General features: G+C 44.0%; 1 protein-coding gene across 3 annotated transcripts in view; it reads left to right on the forward strand.

The window, feature by feature from the left end:
* The window catches only part of KLHL3 (kelch like family member 3), a 124,728-nt gene that overhangs the window by 55,320 nt on the left and 53,064 nt on the right, over positions 1 to 16,344 (forward strand). For all 3 annotated transcript variants that reach the window (XM_043465430.1, XM_043465432.1, XM_043465431.1), the window contains one exon: positions 6,966 to 7,075. In XM_043465430.1, the coding sequence (XP_043321365.1) occupies positions 6,966 to 7,075 (110 nt within the window). The remainder of the gene's footprint in view (positions 1 to 6,965; positions 7,076 to 16,344) is intronic.

Below are 16,344 nucleotides of genomic sequence, written 5' to 3' on the forward strand. Positions count from 1 at the left end.
TAAGGTTGACGACTGCCTTCTGATAAGCCTTCAGCCCCCTGGCGAAGGACACAGCGTGATTCTGGGGGCTGGAGCACCAGCTCTTTCCACCTAGTTGCCTGGTTGATTTCCTGTTTGCAGTGGGCCTGTCTCTTCTTCCTGTGGCAGTCCCTTCCCCAGGGGGAAACAGTCCAGTTTCCCCCTTAGGGTTATGCCCCCACATTTTTGCTGTGATATGTGTTATGCTGGGCTGGGGAAGTGTGAGTCCCATAGTTCAAAGCTGACTGGGCTGGGGAAGACCCTTGTCTCCAGCTGCTGGCGTCATAGTTCTCCTGAGTACCGGGTAATTGGGAAAAGGACCCTCATATTTTGCATAGCCTGTTTCTTATATCTCACTGTTATTGTTTCCAGGGACTGCTTAATCTTTAACTTCAGAGGCATGGGCCCAGGTTTGTGGGGATTTTGTTGTTTGGTAATTGGATGACCATGCCTGGGCCATCAGCAGAGCTAGTTGAGAGGGATGTTAATGGGACCCTATTAATGAAATGGCAATTAAAATTCTTTGAACAATGTGTTTACATCAGCCTGCCAAAGCTGAGCTGAAACCACCCAGCCATGGGATGGAAAAACCATTGAATTTCACATGTTTGTGGAGAGAAATGGCCTTTTTTCGATTGATTGAGTTATTTAAGACCATGGAATGAAGTAATTAAACTAAGGACAGCAAAAAACTTTGACAAAGCATTTGAAAAAACACAACCCTCTGACTTAGTGAGGGTTATCTGGTGAAATTGCTGCCTCCAGCTTGGCATCATAAGATAATAATGATGGTGATAGTCACAGTGGAAGCTTCTGCCATTTCTGAATACTTGTGAGGTACCAGGCAAGGTACTACACACTTCAAAACTGTGAGAGGTAGTTATTACTTTCCTAACTTATAGATGAAGAAACGGAAACCTTGGAGAAGTTTAGTAACTTGCTCCAGATCACATAGTTTGTGAGTGGCAATGCCAAGATTCACGAAGAGGCTGCCTGACTCCAGGGCCTGTGCTCTGAGCCCACTGTTTATTTTCACAACTCCCCAGGCCAGTTCAGTCTCTCTGCCTGTGGCCGCTGCCTCACTTCTGCCTCCTCTTGATTTTCTGCTTCTACCTTGGAGGTGGCAAATGAAGCATTTGTGTGGATGCAGGTAGTTTTTATTGTTAGTTGTTCTCCTTTTGGGGGTTTGAGGAGACTTCCCTGTTCCTTCCATTTTCTGGAGAACAGGGAACTCTGTTGTTGAATCAGCAGCACTGATAACTGGGCAGTTCTGATACAGCCCTTTGCTCTGTGTGTGTGATAGCAAGGGGAGGCACAGTACATACACTTCTGGAACTAAGTCAGCTTGGCAATAGAGCTCTCATCCCACCATCCCAGGGAGAATGGAGGCAGTGAGATTTAGAGTCCAAGGGCTGGTGGTTGTGACCCTTGTGGGAAGTAGTTAGGTTATTCTGTTACTCTCTGTGGGAGCTGAGCCTTCTCCCTGGAGCAAGGAAACTATGGGCCCTGAAAACCAAATACTGATCAAGAAAGCTTACCTCTGCACTCCAAAAATAGAGTAATAGGAAGGAAGGGAAGGGGAGAGAGATTTAAAGTAGCTCTGTTTTTTTTTTAAAACCCTACTAAAATGTTTTGATTCTGTTTGTGTGTCTACCTTTCATTAGCTGGTCCTGGAGCCTGATAAGTGGTTCCATTCAGAGGCACTCACTCATACCTGTTTGCTGGGGCCACTGGCCCTGGAATAACTGCAGGTCAAAGAAGTCATAGATGAGTTATCACTTCCATTTGTTCTGGGCTTGTAGTTTAGATAAACCTGATCAAAGCTTTAGGTTTATTTCACACCATCAGGAGGGAGGAATGGACTTGGGACTTGCTTGAGAGGTTGCCTGAGGCCTAGGAAGTCTTGAAGAAGCATGGGAAGGGAAGCATGGTAATTTCAGAGCTCGATATCTGTAGATGCTGAGGAGTCACATTTAAGCAAAACAGACTCAAATAAGACAGAGCCTCCCCTCATGGGGATCATAGTCCCAGTATGAGAGAAAGATCTCAGGTGATAAGATGGGTTGATGAGCATTGTGATTTTAATTTCTTATTTTGTGTGACTTTGGGAACACAGAAGAATATCACGTCATCTAGCCTGATAGGTGGGTTAGGGAAAGATTTCTATCCAGGGGTCTGAAATTTGAACCCAGGTCTGATGCCAAAATGTTTGAAACACTACCATCCTAAGATTATTTTTTTTAAAGAAAATATATTTAGATTCATATTTTCTTTCTCTCTCTGCAGTATCCCTAAGGGATTCTTAGGATGTTCTGATGTCTATATCGATTTTACCAAAATGGTCTGCTCAGGACAGGCTTTTATTATTTTGGAAACTAAGATTCTTATCAGAACATTTGGTATTATATATAGATAGCATTGGTTTCAAAACCAGGCTCTACCACTTACTGCCATGTGATACTAAGATCATGACTTAGGCTTTCTGGGCCTCCATTTCTTCATCTGTAAAGTGGAGATATTGATATTCGCTTCAGCTGGGATTTTGGAAGATGTGACATAATATATGTAAAATACCTAGTATGTTAGCCATTTTTAGGAAGAACCCTTAACTTTGTCCAGGCTTGCTTCTTTGAAAAAACCCAGCTATTCCCCCTTTTGTGGGAATGTGCCACCCAGTTTCCTTATCCTTTCAACACTGGGAAGATATATTTGTGTCGCTTGGTGGGGAAAGGATTTACAGTTGTCTGGTGCCCCTCGCCTTCTCCATAATTTCTCATCTAAATAGACAGGAACAGTTCCATTATGTTTCATTAATCAAAACTTGGACTTTTTTTTTTTTTTTTTTGCTGGAGAAAAATAAATTATTATTACTTGCAGCAAGTAGGGAGAATACTGGGAATCTTTTCCAAAGCCATGTCTCCAAAACTTACATCTTAGACAGTGTTTGCTACTTGTAGTAAAGCCTGGTTAATTGAAACTCCTAACCAGATACTAATTAACTATCTTTTTGTGTGTGTGTGGTTTGTTTACACTCCTCCCTAAAGGGGAAAAAAATGAGAAGATAAGAAAAGTTTAGGTAAGTTCAGATAAGGTGAAAGTTTATTTTGGAGAATCCCCCTTCAGGGGCTTGCCTGTGATTCAAAGATCCTGTGCCCTTGCACATTCCACCTGTCCCCCAAGATGGAGCCTTGCCTGCCTCTTCAACCTCCCCGGGAGCCTGGCACAGTCCCCCATACTTGGTGGAGGCTCTGTACATATTTGTTAGATGAATGAAGACACAGCCTAGGCTCTAGCTATACTGAGCTGTTGCTGTTTTCCAGATATGCTCTGAATTGGCCTTCTTTTATTGAATGTGGAGTGCCTTTCCTGGCCTGGCCCTGTGGACTTTGGGTTGAAGTTACTGGTGTCTTGTGTTACCCTTTTGTAAGCTAGTTGTCTCTTTGTAGACATCAGCTCTACTTTCTTCCTTTTTGAAGAAACACTGCTTTTGGTACATCACGTATGAACAGTTATTGAGTACTTGCAATGGTTTCAGGAAATGTGAATTATTGTACATATATTTATCTAATGCCCATCACACCTTTATGAGTTAAGTGCTATTATTAGCTCCATTTAACGGATGAGAAAACTGCAGCCTTAGGAAATTCAATACTTATATCACTAGAAAGTTTGTCAAACTCAGTGGAGTTAAAGTAGGATTCTGAGACCTTTGAGTCCTCAGCCTCACTGGCAGGTCCTGCAGTCTCAAAGGATGACTGATGCTGTGGAAATGCTTCTATTGGAGAGCAGTGCTGCCCGCAGAACTGGGCTTCGTAATGCAGGTACACGTGCACGTGATATTTCTCCTTCATTTCTAAAGAGTTTCTTATAGATCTCAAAGTAGTCTAATATATGTTATCAGTTTTGAACTTCAGAACAACCTGGAGATCCAGGTCAGGCTTTATGGTCCCATTTTATGATCAATGAAGTCAGAACCTGAAAAGAAGGGACTATAAGAGGTGGAGCTAGGTAAACCCAGGTCTTCTGACTGTTAGCCACAATTAGTCACTACATTCTCCCTTAATACATTAACAGCAAAGCAAAAGAAATGAACAAGTGTTAAAGGCAGAAGCTGATTCTCAAGGTGTGTCTTGCAGGAGCAGAGTGGGTTCTTTCCAGGAAGTGCCTGAGAAGAGCGCTGACCTGAGTCCAGAGTCTTCTGGGCAACTCCTGTTTCCCAGGAAACTGAGTTAGCCAGAGGAGCCTGTTCCTATTTTTTCCTACCCTGTTGTGTCTTGAGTGTTGCTAACAGAAGGGGATCTCCTCTGGGGCTCAGCCCTGTGTCCCAGGCTGAAGGGAGAAGGGAAGGGGTTTCTGGGCCCTTCTTTGTGTCTTGCTCATGCCTTGCAAATCTCCTTGGTCTCTGGGTGTGCCAGCCCTGAGTGAGAGAAGCTCCTGTCCAACACCTCCCTTGTTGTCTCCTCCCCACCAGATGCTGCTTCCTGGGAGGATTTCTGAAGGGATTTCAGTGGGAGGTTCCAGATGGGCAAAGAAGCAGCCAACTTCAGAGAGATGGGACCCAGATTCACATGCTGCGATGCCCCAGAGTGTGAGAGATGGGGAAGTGCGGAGGGCTGACTGCTTTTTGCCTTGCTTTATCTTTGAGTACTTCTTGTTTGTCCACCAAGTCTTCTAGGATATGCATCGTTGCACTTCCACCTTCCTTTTCAAAACCCAAGCTCGTCTCTTGGCTTTCTGAGCTCTGAGGAAGAATTTCTTAAAGCTCAGAATTTTACTTCCTCACCTCCTCTTTCACCTCCTTTTATTCTTTTCCCTCTTCTGAATGTTAGTTTTTTTTTTTTTTTTTCCTATCAACCAAAGATGAAGGTGGAAAGACCAGGTATGGCTCTGGGACACAGAGATGTTGGTGTTGGCTGGCCTGCCTCCCCTGCTGAACTCAGCCATGGCTAGTCCCCAGGAACTCTCTGCCCTATACTTGTTCAGTTTTTCTCTCTGTAGTTTCTTGTGTGTTGTCAATGCATCTGGCGACTGGTCCAAAGACTTCTTGGGCCAGAAGAGTGTATAAGGAGAATCCTGTTACTTTCCAAGCCTCCAGGCCAAGAATGAATTCTCATCATCCAAAGAAATGGGATGTTCACTTTTATTTAAAAATCTTTAAGAATGAATACTTAAAAAAAATAACTATAGTCTTAAATATTCTGAAAGTTAGATAGTTGAATCTCATACTTAAAATCTACGCTTTAACAAAATATTTTTTTTCTATTGCTGTGTAGAGAAGCAAGACCAACTTCTTATGTTATGACAGTTGCTTCCATCTGTAACGGATCTGACTTTTAACTTTGTGTTGTTATGTACAAACAGCCCTGAGCTTCAGGATGGGCAAGCTTTAATTGTGGCTTCAGTTATGTTATTAAGCTAGTGGAGAGCAAGTGGGGAGCCTTTTTTGCCCAGTGAGAGATGGAAAAGATTATTTATAACTCAGACTTTGAGAGTAGAATATTGACATTTAGGGACTCTGGATGAAAGGTATATGGAATTGTTTGGATCTGAAATTCTTTCAACATATAAAGTTCAAAATGATTTTTACAAGAAATGATTTAAGCTTTAAGTTCTTTGGTTTTTAAGAAGTTGATGAGTGTGATTAGCATGCTCCGATTTTCATTTTCCTTGTGCAGCTGTGGCAGAGTTGATGTTTCAGCATGGCCTCCCAGGCATGGAGGCACCCGGAATCTCACTCCAGGGGCCAGCCAGACCAAGTTGGTGGGGGTGTGGGGGGGGGCTTCTGGAATTATGCAAGAAGCTCTCAGGCTAGAGGAGGGACACCACAGAAGAAGGGGAAAGGTCTGGAGGGCAAAGAGCACAGGTGCTTCTGGGGTGATGGTGCAGGGTTGTGAGAACTGAGGAAGGAGCAAGGTCTGGGGCAAATGACAAAGGACGCTGTGACCTCCAGGGCCTCTTGCAGCCGGAGTTGTCAGCCCTTGGCCTGGCTCACCTTGAAGCAACTCGCAAAACATGTTCTCAATTCCCTTCTCATCAGAGCATGGGATGGAGGGAGACTTGGTTTTTATCTCCATTGTACGCATGAGGATAATGGTGCCACAGGACACAGCTCGTAAATGACACAGCTGGGACTTGAATCTAGACTCCTTCTTTCGGAAGTGCCTGCTTTTTCCCTGGCATCTCACTGTGTCTGTAATAGCAGGATGGTGGCCTGGGAGAATGTCAGGGTCAGAATTGTCCTTGACATTTCCCTCATGTGGCCCTTGGGGCTGTGAGATTTATCTTGTTCTTATTGTCCCAAACTCCCCTCTATATTACAGCCTTGGAAGGCCCGGCTGCTGTGGACCATTCCCAGTGGTGGTCTTGGCAGCTGTGTTGCCGCCATACCCAGACAGAAGCTTAGTTGAGCCTTCTTATGAACCAGAGGTAACAGGCTTGACTTGGGCAGGAAGGGATGAACCCTTCGGCCAAGCTTCTAATGCTGACTTCCTACCAGAACCCCCAGAGACTTTGGCCATGCAGCAGTTCTGACCCACTTTTGTTTGGCTGAGCGGCGGGGGGCACCGTCTGCAGCTCTGCCAGCCTGTGCCTTGAAGGGTAGTGAGCCCAATTAAATAGGCAGGCCCCTGAAAGGCTTCTCTGCAGCGCCATTATTAATCTCATGGAGCAGGGAAAAAATATAACCTCACAACTCTGTGCCCAATTTTCCTCTGTGATGATGTTCAGGACAGAGGGTTACACAGGGGGATGCCTTTGCTGCTGAATTAAAAGGCTGGTTTCCCTCCAGCCAGGATGTCTACCTTTCTCTCTCCCTCCCACCTCCCCCAGAGCTTCCCGGACTCTGCTCTGAATCCCATAGATTGTCATGGCCTTGGTTCATGGATGGGCAGTAGCGTGTTATAACTTGGTTTTCTGAACTTACACTTTTTTTTTTTTTTTTGGAACAGAGCAGCACTTTCCAGAGGTGATGCTGGGGGAAGAATTTCTTAGCCTAAGTCTGGACCAGGTGTGCAGCTTGATATCCAGTGATAAGCTGACTGTTTCTTCAGAAGAGAAGGTATGGCATGGCGCTCTTTGAAACAGAAGCCTCTCTCATGAGGTGGTTGTGGGAAGGACTTGTGATTCAGTGAGACCTTTTCTCTTTTCCAAATTAAAAAAAAAAAGGTTTATATATTTTTTGCCCCTTAAGAAAAGACTTTCTGGCCCATGATCACTATATATGCTTTATGGACACTTTAAAGAAGGCGTAATGGTGATGATGATGATGGCGACAAAGCTGCTTCCATTTCTCAAACCTTTACAGATTGCCAAGCCCTATGCTAAGTGCTTGTTGTTCTTCAGTTCGTTCAGCCATCACCTCAGCCCTGTGAGGCAGGCATCACTATTGTCCTCACATTACAGATAAGGAAACAGACTCAGAGGCGTTAACTATCTTGTTCAATGTCACTCAGTTGGTCTGCATGTCACTTGATCTTAACCACTGTCCCACATGGCCTCTTGTGAATATCCAGTATTTAAGCCAGAGCCAACTTTTAGGGAACATCTAAGCACGTGTCTGCAATGCGGGAGACCCGGGTTCAATCCCTGGGTTGGGAAGATCCCCTGGAGAAAGAAATGGCAGCCCACTCCAGTAATCTTGCCTGAAAATCCCATGGACGGAGGAGCCTGGTAGGCTGCAGCCCATGGGGTCACTAAGAGTTGGACACGACTGAGCGACTTCACAATTCCAGTAGGGAACTGGAATTTTTACTGATGAGGAAACCGAGCCTTACAGAGGGGTTAGGAACTCCTGGAAATCACACAGTTTTTCGGTAGCCAAGCCAGGAGTAGAACCAAGGTCTCCTGACACCCAGTCCTCTAACTCACTGACCACACACCTCTTCATTTGTGCTGGAAGCGTGACTTCTGCCCCTGCTTAGCTGACCTGTGACTGCTGATCTGTCCTGCCTCCCAGCCTTCCTTATCTCTGACCCTGTCGATTCAACAGTGATTGCCCCTTAGTCATGCCCACTCTTCTCGACCCCATGGGCTATAGCCCGCCTGGCTCCTTTGTCCATGGAATTTTTCAGGCAAGAATACTGGAGTGGGTTGCCATTTCCTCTGCCAGGGGATCTTCCCAACCCAGGGATCGAACCTGCATCTCCTGTGTCTTCTACATTGGCAGGTGGATCCTTTACCACTCTGCCACCTGGGAAACCATTATGCTGGGAATATTCTCTACTTTGCTCTTCATCTAGTTGAATTCCCAAACAGTTCAGATTCTTTTTCTACCAGGAAGAATTTCTTTACTCCAGGAGATGTAGTCTACTATACTGGAAATAACACAAACTTCAGTGTTGGCCACTGGGATCCAAATCTTACCTCTTGTATTTACGAATCAGTGATGTGATGTTGGGCAAGAGACTTTGCTCCTCCACCTCTTTCCTCATTTGTAAAATGTAGGAAGTAATAGAGCATGTTCCACAGGGTGGTTGTGGGGATTGAAAGAAATAAGGTATGTAAAATACCTATTATAGTACCTGTTACCTTGTGGGTACCTAGTCAATGTTAGCTGAGTTGACTGTTGACTGGGCATCTGGAATTCATTATTTTCTCCTCTGTGTTCCAGGAAAACGCTTACCTTATTCTCCTTTTTACTGTAATTAGTTCTCAGCCAGTCTTACCTCCACTCACTATGAGTTCCCAGATGGTAGGGACCACACCTTATTTGGGATTTCAGTGGCTCAGTGGTAAAGAATCTGCCTGCAGTGCAGGAGACACGGGTCTGATCCCTGGTTCTGGAAGATCCCCTGGAGGAGGGAATGACAACCCACTCCAGTATTCTTGCCAGGAAAATCCCATGGACAGAGGAGCCTGGTTGGCTACAGTCCATAGCGTCACGAAGAGTTGGACACTACTGAAGCGACTGAACACACACACACACACTGCTTACTCATCTCAGTCCTCAGAGATGCTCAGTAAATGTTTCTTGAATTGCCCTAGTCCACCCTTAGTGTCCAAGCTTTAGGCCCTTTCCTGAAGGAATATTCAAAGAAAAGCCCTTGGGGAGGATTTTATGTTGGATATGAGACTGCATCCAAAGGTACCTGTCCAGAGAATGGGGTAAAATTCACAAGGTCCTGCCTGTCATCCTGCAAAAGTTTGGTCAAGAAGAAAAACAGTTGTTGGTTGGAACTATGGGCAGTCCTGGACTTCAGAGAGATCCCCAGAAGGTGCTTGCCACAAGCTGGGCTCTCCTGTAGGCTTAGGGACATCTGTGCTTCCACTGGCTGATGTGAACAGCACCTCTGCAGGCTTCTTCCTACCCCAGCCTCAGAAATGGAGAGGCCTTCCTCACTTCTTGCCAAGCCTCTGTACTGTCTTCTCCGGATTGTGCTACCAACTTGGCACAATTTGAAAGAATGAGCCAGTTAATTGGTGTATGAATGTTGGTCTGTTGGCCAGTTTAGGGCCTGCTCAAGCATATATCAAGTGTAGTTTGAGAAAATGGAAGCAGACATATAAGCAGCAGGATTTGAATCAATTTAGGGGTGTTGAATTGAGAGGGAGACCCTCCTATCTTAAATTCATGGTGGCCCATCCTGCTCTGAGGTCATAGTAAATTTTCTTCAGGTGAGGGCTTATCTATGCTGGTTGTGCCAGGACAGACGTGGAGATGGTTGTTGGTAGGGGGAGGCATTATAGTGCCCTGGAAACCACTTGGGTTTTGGACGTGGGCAGAACTGGTTCCACCCTCAGCTTGATGCTTACTGGTTGTATGACCTTGAGAAGTCACTAGTTTCTTTGAACCGTAATTTACTTACATGTAAAACTGAAATACTAAGAGTGCCTCCCTTATAGAATTGTCTTGAGGATTAGAGATAATGGATTAAAAAATGAAAATACAGTTTTGGTAGGTGCTCAATAAATGGCAGCTATCATTGTAATTATCATAGTTCTCTATTTGGAGGTACTATTGACAAATGGCAGTGGTATCGATTTTGCTATTGGTAATGGTAAAATAAACCATGGTGTTAACTGCATCTTTTCAGAAACAGAAACATGGCAATAGATATATACACTTAAAACTTGCCTGTAGTGGCTTTCATTTATTCATATGCTTACATATGAGTTGCCCTTTCTGTAGAATCAGTTTGGAGTGTATGTATTTTTCACATTATTGATGTTGTATATCATATTTGGGTCTCAGAAATTATGTGTAACTTCAGAGTTATATGATGCTTTTCAGAAAATATATTACTCATGGTATGTTTAAGGTTGGGCATGTAATTTTGAGGCTTATTAATGAATAGTGGGTTTTGCCTGTATTTTCTCTTTGCCAAAACCCATAATTTTTTTCCCCCTTAATTGATCGCTTATTTCTGGAAGTTTAATAGCTGGAAGCTTTGACAATTAGGTGTTTGTCATTCGAATGCTAGCCCTTTAGGCTTTGAAGATTCTTTCATCTGTTCCAGGAGATTTGGTGATTTCTACTGCTTTTAATCACATTGTGTGATAGGCATCATTGCTTGCATGCACAATGGCTTTTTCTTGCAATATTGTGTTATAGCGAAATTTTTTTTTATAGTGAAATTTTTTGAGTATATTCAAAGTAGTATCAGGGATCGTCATTTAAGTTAAAATCCAGCTGCATTTAATGTTAGCATCTGCAGAAAATTCAATTGCATCGGCAATCAAATAACCTGTATTCAGCAAAATTCACACTTGAACAGCAGTATCAGTTATATTATGGCTGACTTCTCTACTTGCAGCCTGCAAGTTTCTTTCAACATATATTATAAAATGCAGCCAGGTTTCAGATGTGTCTTACAACTATGCATCTTGAAATAGAGGAAATGTGGTATTTTACTATTAATGCTGATTTTCAGTGTCTGTGACTGGGCCCAGACAGCTTGTTTGCTGAAAGTTTGAAAGTATAGATTCTGCAGCCAGAATAACTGAATTCGATCCTGGCTCCAGTACTTTAACAAGCTGAGCGATCTTTAACAAGTTACTTATCTCCTACCAGAATGCATACACCATAATAATCAGGAAGTTTGACTGTCTTACGGTTACTGCTAGAGCGGTATCAGGTCCTTGCGTGCTGTGTGCTTAGTCGCTCATTCGTGTCTGACTCTTTCCAAGCCCACAAACTGTAGCCTGCCAGGCTCCTCTGTCCATGGGGATTCTCCTGGCAAGTATACTGGAGCGGGTTGCCATGCCCTTCTCCAGGGGATCTTCCCAACCCAGGGATTGAACCCAGGTCTCCCATGTTGCTGGTAGATTCCTTACTATCCGAGCCACCAGGGAAGCCCATTAGGCCCTTGGTAGATACAAAAAGTGTTGAGTGAGTGAATAAAAGAGCCCTTCTAAATCTCAGTTTTCTCATCTGTGAAAGAGGGGTTGATGATAATATAGTATCTATCTTATGGAGTTGTTCTAGGGATGAAATGAGATGATACATGTACCCATTGATTGGGGCCTTTCTCAAGGGGAAGCTGTTCCCAGGCCCTGTGTTGGTCTGGGTGGTTGGCATGACCTGTGCCTGGCAGGAGCTAGGCTGGTAGCTGTCTTTTGGTCCATCATCCCCAGCATCGTCTGGGCCTCTCCCAGAACTCAGATGCTGTTTTTCCTCATGAGCACTTGCTTTTGCCCATGCCTCATCTCTTCTACTATGCTCAAGCTCCTTGAGGGCTATGAGGGTACCTTAGCCATCCGTGTGTCACACACAGTCCTGACGCAGAGCCCCGGGAGGCACTAGGAGGTGCTCAGCAGACATTTCCTGAACAAGTGACAAGGCAGACTGCAGTTGGACTCTGTCCTGAGCCAGCTGAGATTATGGGGACAAATTTAATATTTTTCCAGAGAATAAGGACAAATGGGGGAACTAGAGGTCAGACAGGGGCATGGATCTTTGCAATTTTCTCTCCTGGTTTTCCTTCTTGTAGTTTTTGTTTTAAAATTCCAGTTATTTGAGAGAGGACAAATGGAAGTGGTAGGGATCACAGAATCACTAGTTCTTTGTGATCACGCCACCACCACCGCTCCCGCCCGCCCCCCCCACCCCCCCATCCTTGCTCAGGTAGAGGAATGACGCAGAGAAGCAAGCACCTTCTAGTCACCTGAGTCTTTCCTATGGGAGATGTCTCAGGGGCAGAGCTAATCCTGTGAGCAGATAGCCTGTTTCTTGCATCCCCTTTGAGACACAAAGGTCAGCTCTCACTACGTGCAGCCTTGTTGACCCAGGGGCAGGGTAAGCAAGCTTCTGGGACACACATACTCTGAGGAGAAGGGATGTGACTAAGTTCTATTGCAGCTATGAAATTACAAGACCCTTGCTCCTTGGAAGGAAAGTTATGACCAACCTAGACAGCATATTAAAAAGCAGAGACATTGCTTTGCCAACAAAGGTCTGTCTAGTTAAGGCTGTGGTTTTTCCAGTAGTCATGTATGGATGTAAGATTTGGACTATAAAGAAAGCTGAGTGCAGAAGAATTGATGCTTTTGAACTGTGGTGTTGGAGAAGACTCTTGAGAGTCCCTTGGACTGCAAGAAGATCCAACCAGTCCATCCAAAAGGAGATCAGTCCTGGGTGTTCATTGGAGGGACTGATGTTGAAGCTGAAACTCCAATACTTTGGCCACCTGATGCAGAGAGCTGACTCATTTGAAAAGACCCTGTTGCTGGGAAAGATTGAGGGCAGGAGGAGAAGGGGACGACAGAGGATGAGATGGTTGGATGGACACAATGGACATGGGTTTGGGTGGAGTCTTGGAGTTGGTGATGGACAAGGAGGCCTGGTGTGCTGTGGTTCATGGGGTCGCAAAGAGTTGGACATGACTGAGCGATTGAACTGAACTGAACTGCAGTTTGACCACTGAATTTCTGGGTACTAGACTTTTCTGAATCTTTGCTTTTTCAGCTAGTAAATATGTTTCTACTTCTCAAGATTTCCACTCCTTTTGAAACTCTGTTGAGGCTTTTCAGAGTGAGAACTAACAGAGAAATGACTTACATTTCAGGTATAGGTCAGCAAGAAATTGGTTTGATCTCTTCAAAAAATTAGATTACTGTCAAGTATGTGTTAAAAAGAGAAGTACAGATTTGTTTCTTTCTGCATGATCACATTTTATGTACTATTATCTCCTAAAGCTATCATCAGGGGCCAAATTCTGATATTGTATTTCCTGGAAAGAATTGGACCTTGTCTCCTGGGATCTTTAGTGTTGTGGGCCCTTCTGTCTGAATTCCTGGCCTCTCCCACCAGCACCAGGGATGGGTCTGGGGTGCAGGCAGGAGCTCCCTGGCCAGTAGGCTGGGCTTGAGTGCTTGCTGCCAAGGCACCATCCAGGGACCAAGCAAGTACATCCTATGCTTAGGCTGGGCTCTTGGCAGCCCTACCACACTCTGAGGTCAGCATTAGACCTGCCAAATTCTCAGCCTGCAAACAATGATCTGGCCTGGACCCCTGAGTCAGTGATACTCTTTTTTACTGTTCTCCTCTGAGAGCACAGTTCATTAAGCACCTGTGACTGGAATACTGCCACAGTATGACCAAAAACCTACCTTGACTGCTCACAATGATTATTTCACACACTGTTAAAAAAAAGGTGTTTATGTTGCAGTAAGCTCAGAGACATGAGCAAATGCAAAGTTCATGGCTCAACTTTTACAAAGCCAGTATCTGGATCAAGAAACAGAACTCCAGGTCTTCCTTCCAGTCACTACCTCCCACTTCAAGAAGCCAAACCACTATTTGACTTCTTATAGATCAGTTTTATCAGCTTTTAAGCTTTGTATAAATGGAATCTTGCATGCTTTTATGCCTGACTTCTTTTGCCCAGTGTACTGTTTTGCACATCATTCTAATTCTTACAGCAACTTGCAAGACCATTTTGCAGAGGAGGAAACTGAGGTTTATTTATAGTAGATGGTTCTATGATTTGACGCTGACTGGGTCTGCTGCCCTGCTTTTTATTAAGGAACCTCTACCCTGATAGGGAGACCCTTAGTTATTACCATTCAAGAACTTTGGGGGAGTTCCCTGGTTGCCTAGTGGTTAGCATTCTGGGCTTTCACTGCTGTGGCCTGGGTTCAGTCCCTGGTGGGTTCCTGTAAGCTGTGAGGCATGGCCAAAAAAAAAAAAAAAAAAAAGAGGAAAGAGCTTGCAGTCTGGTGGGCAGACTAATAATGTGGCTGAGAAAAGTAGCTGGCTGTAATCAAAGTTCAAGGAAAGTACCCTAGAGTATTTTATTGCAGATTTTGGGGGTAGGCAAGGCCTCACAGGAAAAGGAATATCTGAACTAAAACTTGGAGAATGAAAAGTTGGGTTTTTGGAAATCCATTCAGGTTGAAGGAATTGTAGGAATATAGGCATGGAAGTTTGAAATAACTTACTGGGGGGAGAATAATTTGTGTAATGAGAATCAAGGATTTTTGGTGGAGGAACTGGAAGATAAGGCTGGAAAGGGAGTAGGAGTTGTGGAGAAGGTTAGGAAGTGAGGGCTTTCTTCTTTAGACCAGTATTTACCCAACTGCGTGCTATAAAACCATAATGGTATGAGATGGTTTTAGGTAAAAAAAAAAATGTGTTAAAGTGAGATGCATTTGGGAGACAGTGGCTAAAACAAAGGAAGCAGGTTAAGAAACTGTGGGACTTGTCTGAGTGTTTGTATATTAATGAGGATCGTGAATCTCTAAAAGGGCTTTGTAGTTGTATATGATGTGCTCCCCAGGCTTGTTTGGGTCCTAGAACCTCTTTACTATTGAATGTCTCTGGCTTCTAGTATTTTGAGGAACACATTAAGGAAGTCACCTTTCTTTGGTTGCCCCAAATAATTTTTGATTATTGCATCTGTCGATTTTCCTTTTCATTTCATTAGTGATCTGTATTGTTTGATGGTGAGACCATCTTCAGAGGGTGTTATATCCATGGGAGTCTGGGTTATCCTGGGCTGTGAAGGTGCCTCTTCTAGAACAAGTTTACTGGTTTGGAAATAGTTTTTATATTTTTGTCTTGAGTACCCCTCGTACCACTTGGGTAGTATTAATTCAACCCCCACATCTGTATGTGACATGAGCCTTGGGTTCTGGTTTCTTGAGGATGAAGTTTTCACTCCCCAGGCCATAGGTTATGGTATACTTCCTTCCACCTTCCCATAGCAGATAGTTGGAGTTCATCTATTCCCGGTTTTACAGCTGAGGCTACACTGTCCTCAAGGAGCCTGTGGCCTACACATTCAACCTGATGGGATACTTGTCCTGAACCAATAAAGCCCATATCGGAATTCTACAAGCCTGTGAGCCATTTTGGTCTCAGCTTTCATTCAGCTCCCAGACTTAAAAATCCTTTGTTATTTAAAGCACTCAGCATTTACCTCTTGCTTCTGAGTATGGCTCAAATCTATTTTTTGGTTTTATACCATTTTTTCATGTGTTTAGAGCTATAGGGGAAGATTCCTTCTGAGTCAGCTCAGCATGCCATGTTGGCTGGAAGTTGTTGTCCCTCCTTGGGTCATGTTCCTGTCATCTGTAGGATCAGTACAACTGAAGTAGCCTGTCAGCTTGGAGGCCTTTGTGTCAAACCATTGCGCTTCAGTCCTTCCCCTTATCCTTTGTGTAGTGAATCATAGTGGAAGTCTTTTTGCTGGCTGCAGACAGTAGTAGAAACCTGAAGAACAATTTCCAGGCAAGGTGCTGTTATTTTTATAGTTTTGTCATTGTTTTTGTTTATATGAAGTCAGATTTCTGGCAGTGTGCTGTTGGAGGAAGGGAAAGAACCATGTGCCTAGTCATTCCTGCCTTGGTTAATCTATCCATTCTCTCAAGAAATATTTCTTGAGTGCTTTTTGTGTGACAGATACTATGTTAGCCACAGGAGAGACATTGATGAACAGATAAACACAAGATTCCTAGCCTCATGGAACTTACAATTACATGGAGGGAAACAGATATTGTCAAACACACATGCAAATAAATATGTGGCTATAGATCATGAGCACAGCGTGCTGTGAAAGTGCAGACTGAAAGCAGTAGTTCTGATTGCTGCCCTGACATCATGACTGGGTAGACCACTTTCTCACTCTCTTACCTCAATTTCTCTTTTTGTGTCTCTAGCAGGGCTCTTGTGGGTCTGAAATGAAACAACTACAAGAAAGAGCTTTTTCAGTGTCATTTAAAACCTTAAGATGATGATACTATCTGAGAGATGAGGGCAACTAGATGAGGTTTTCCTAGAGTCTGGGGAGCCTTCAGACCAGTGGTATGCTGGTAAATGTTTAGCAGTTGGCTCTCCAATAAAAAATTCCAAGAGTTTTGATTTGTTTGCTGATCCCTTTGGTAATTTCC

Source organism: Cervus canadensis, chromosome 4 (genome assembly GCF_019320065.1).
Source record: "Cervus canadensis isolate Bull #8, Minnesota chromosome 4, ASM1932006v1, whole genome shotgun sequence".
Taxonomy (NCBI): domain Eukaryota; kingdom Metazoa; phylum Chordata; class Mammalia; order Artiodactyla; family Cervidae; genus Cervus; species Cervus canadensis.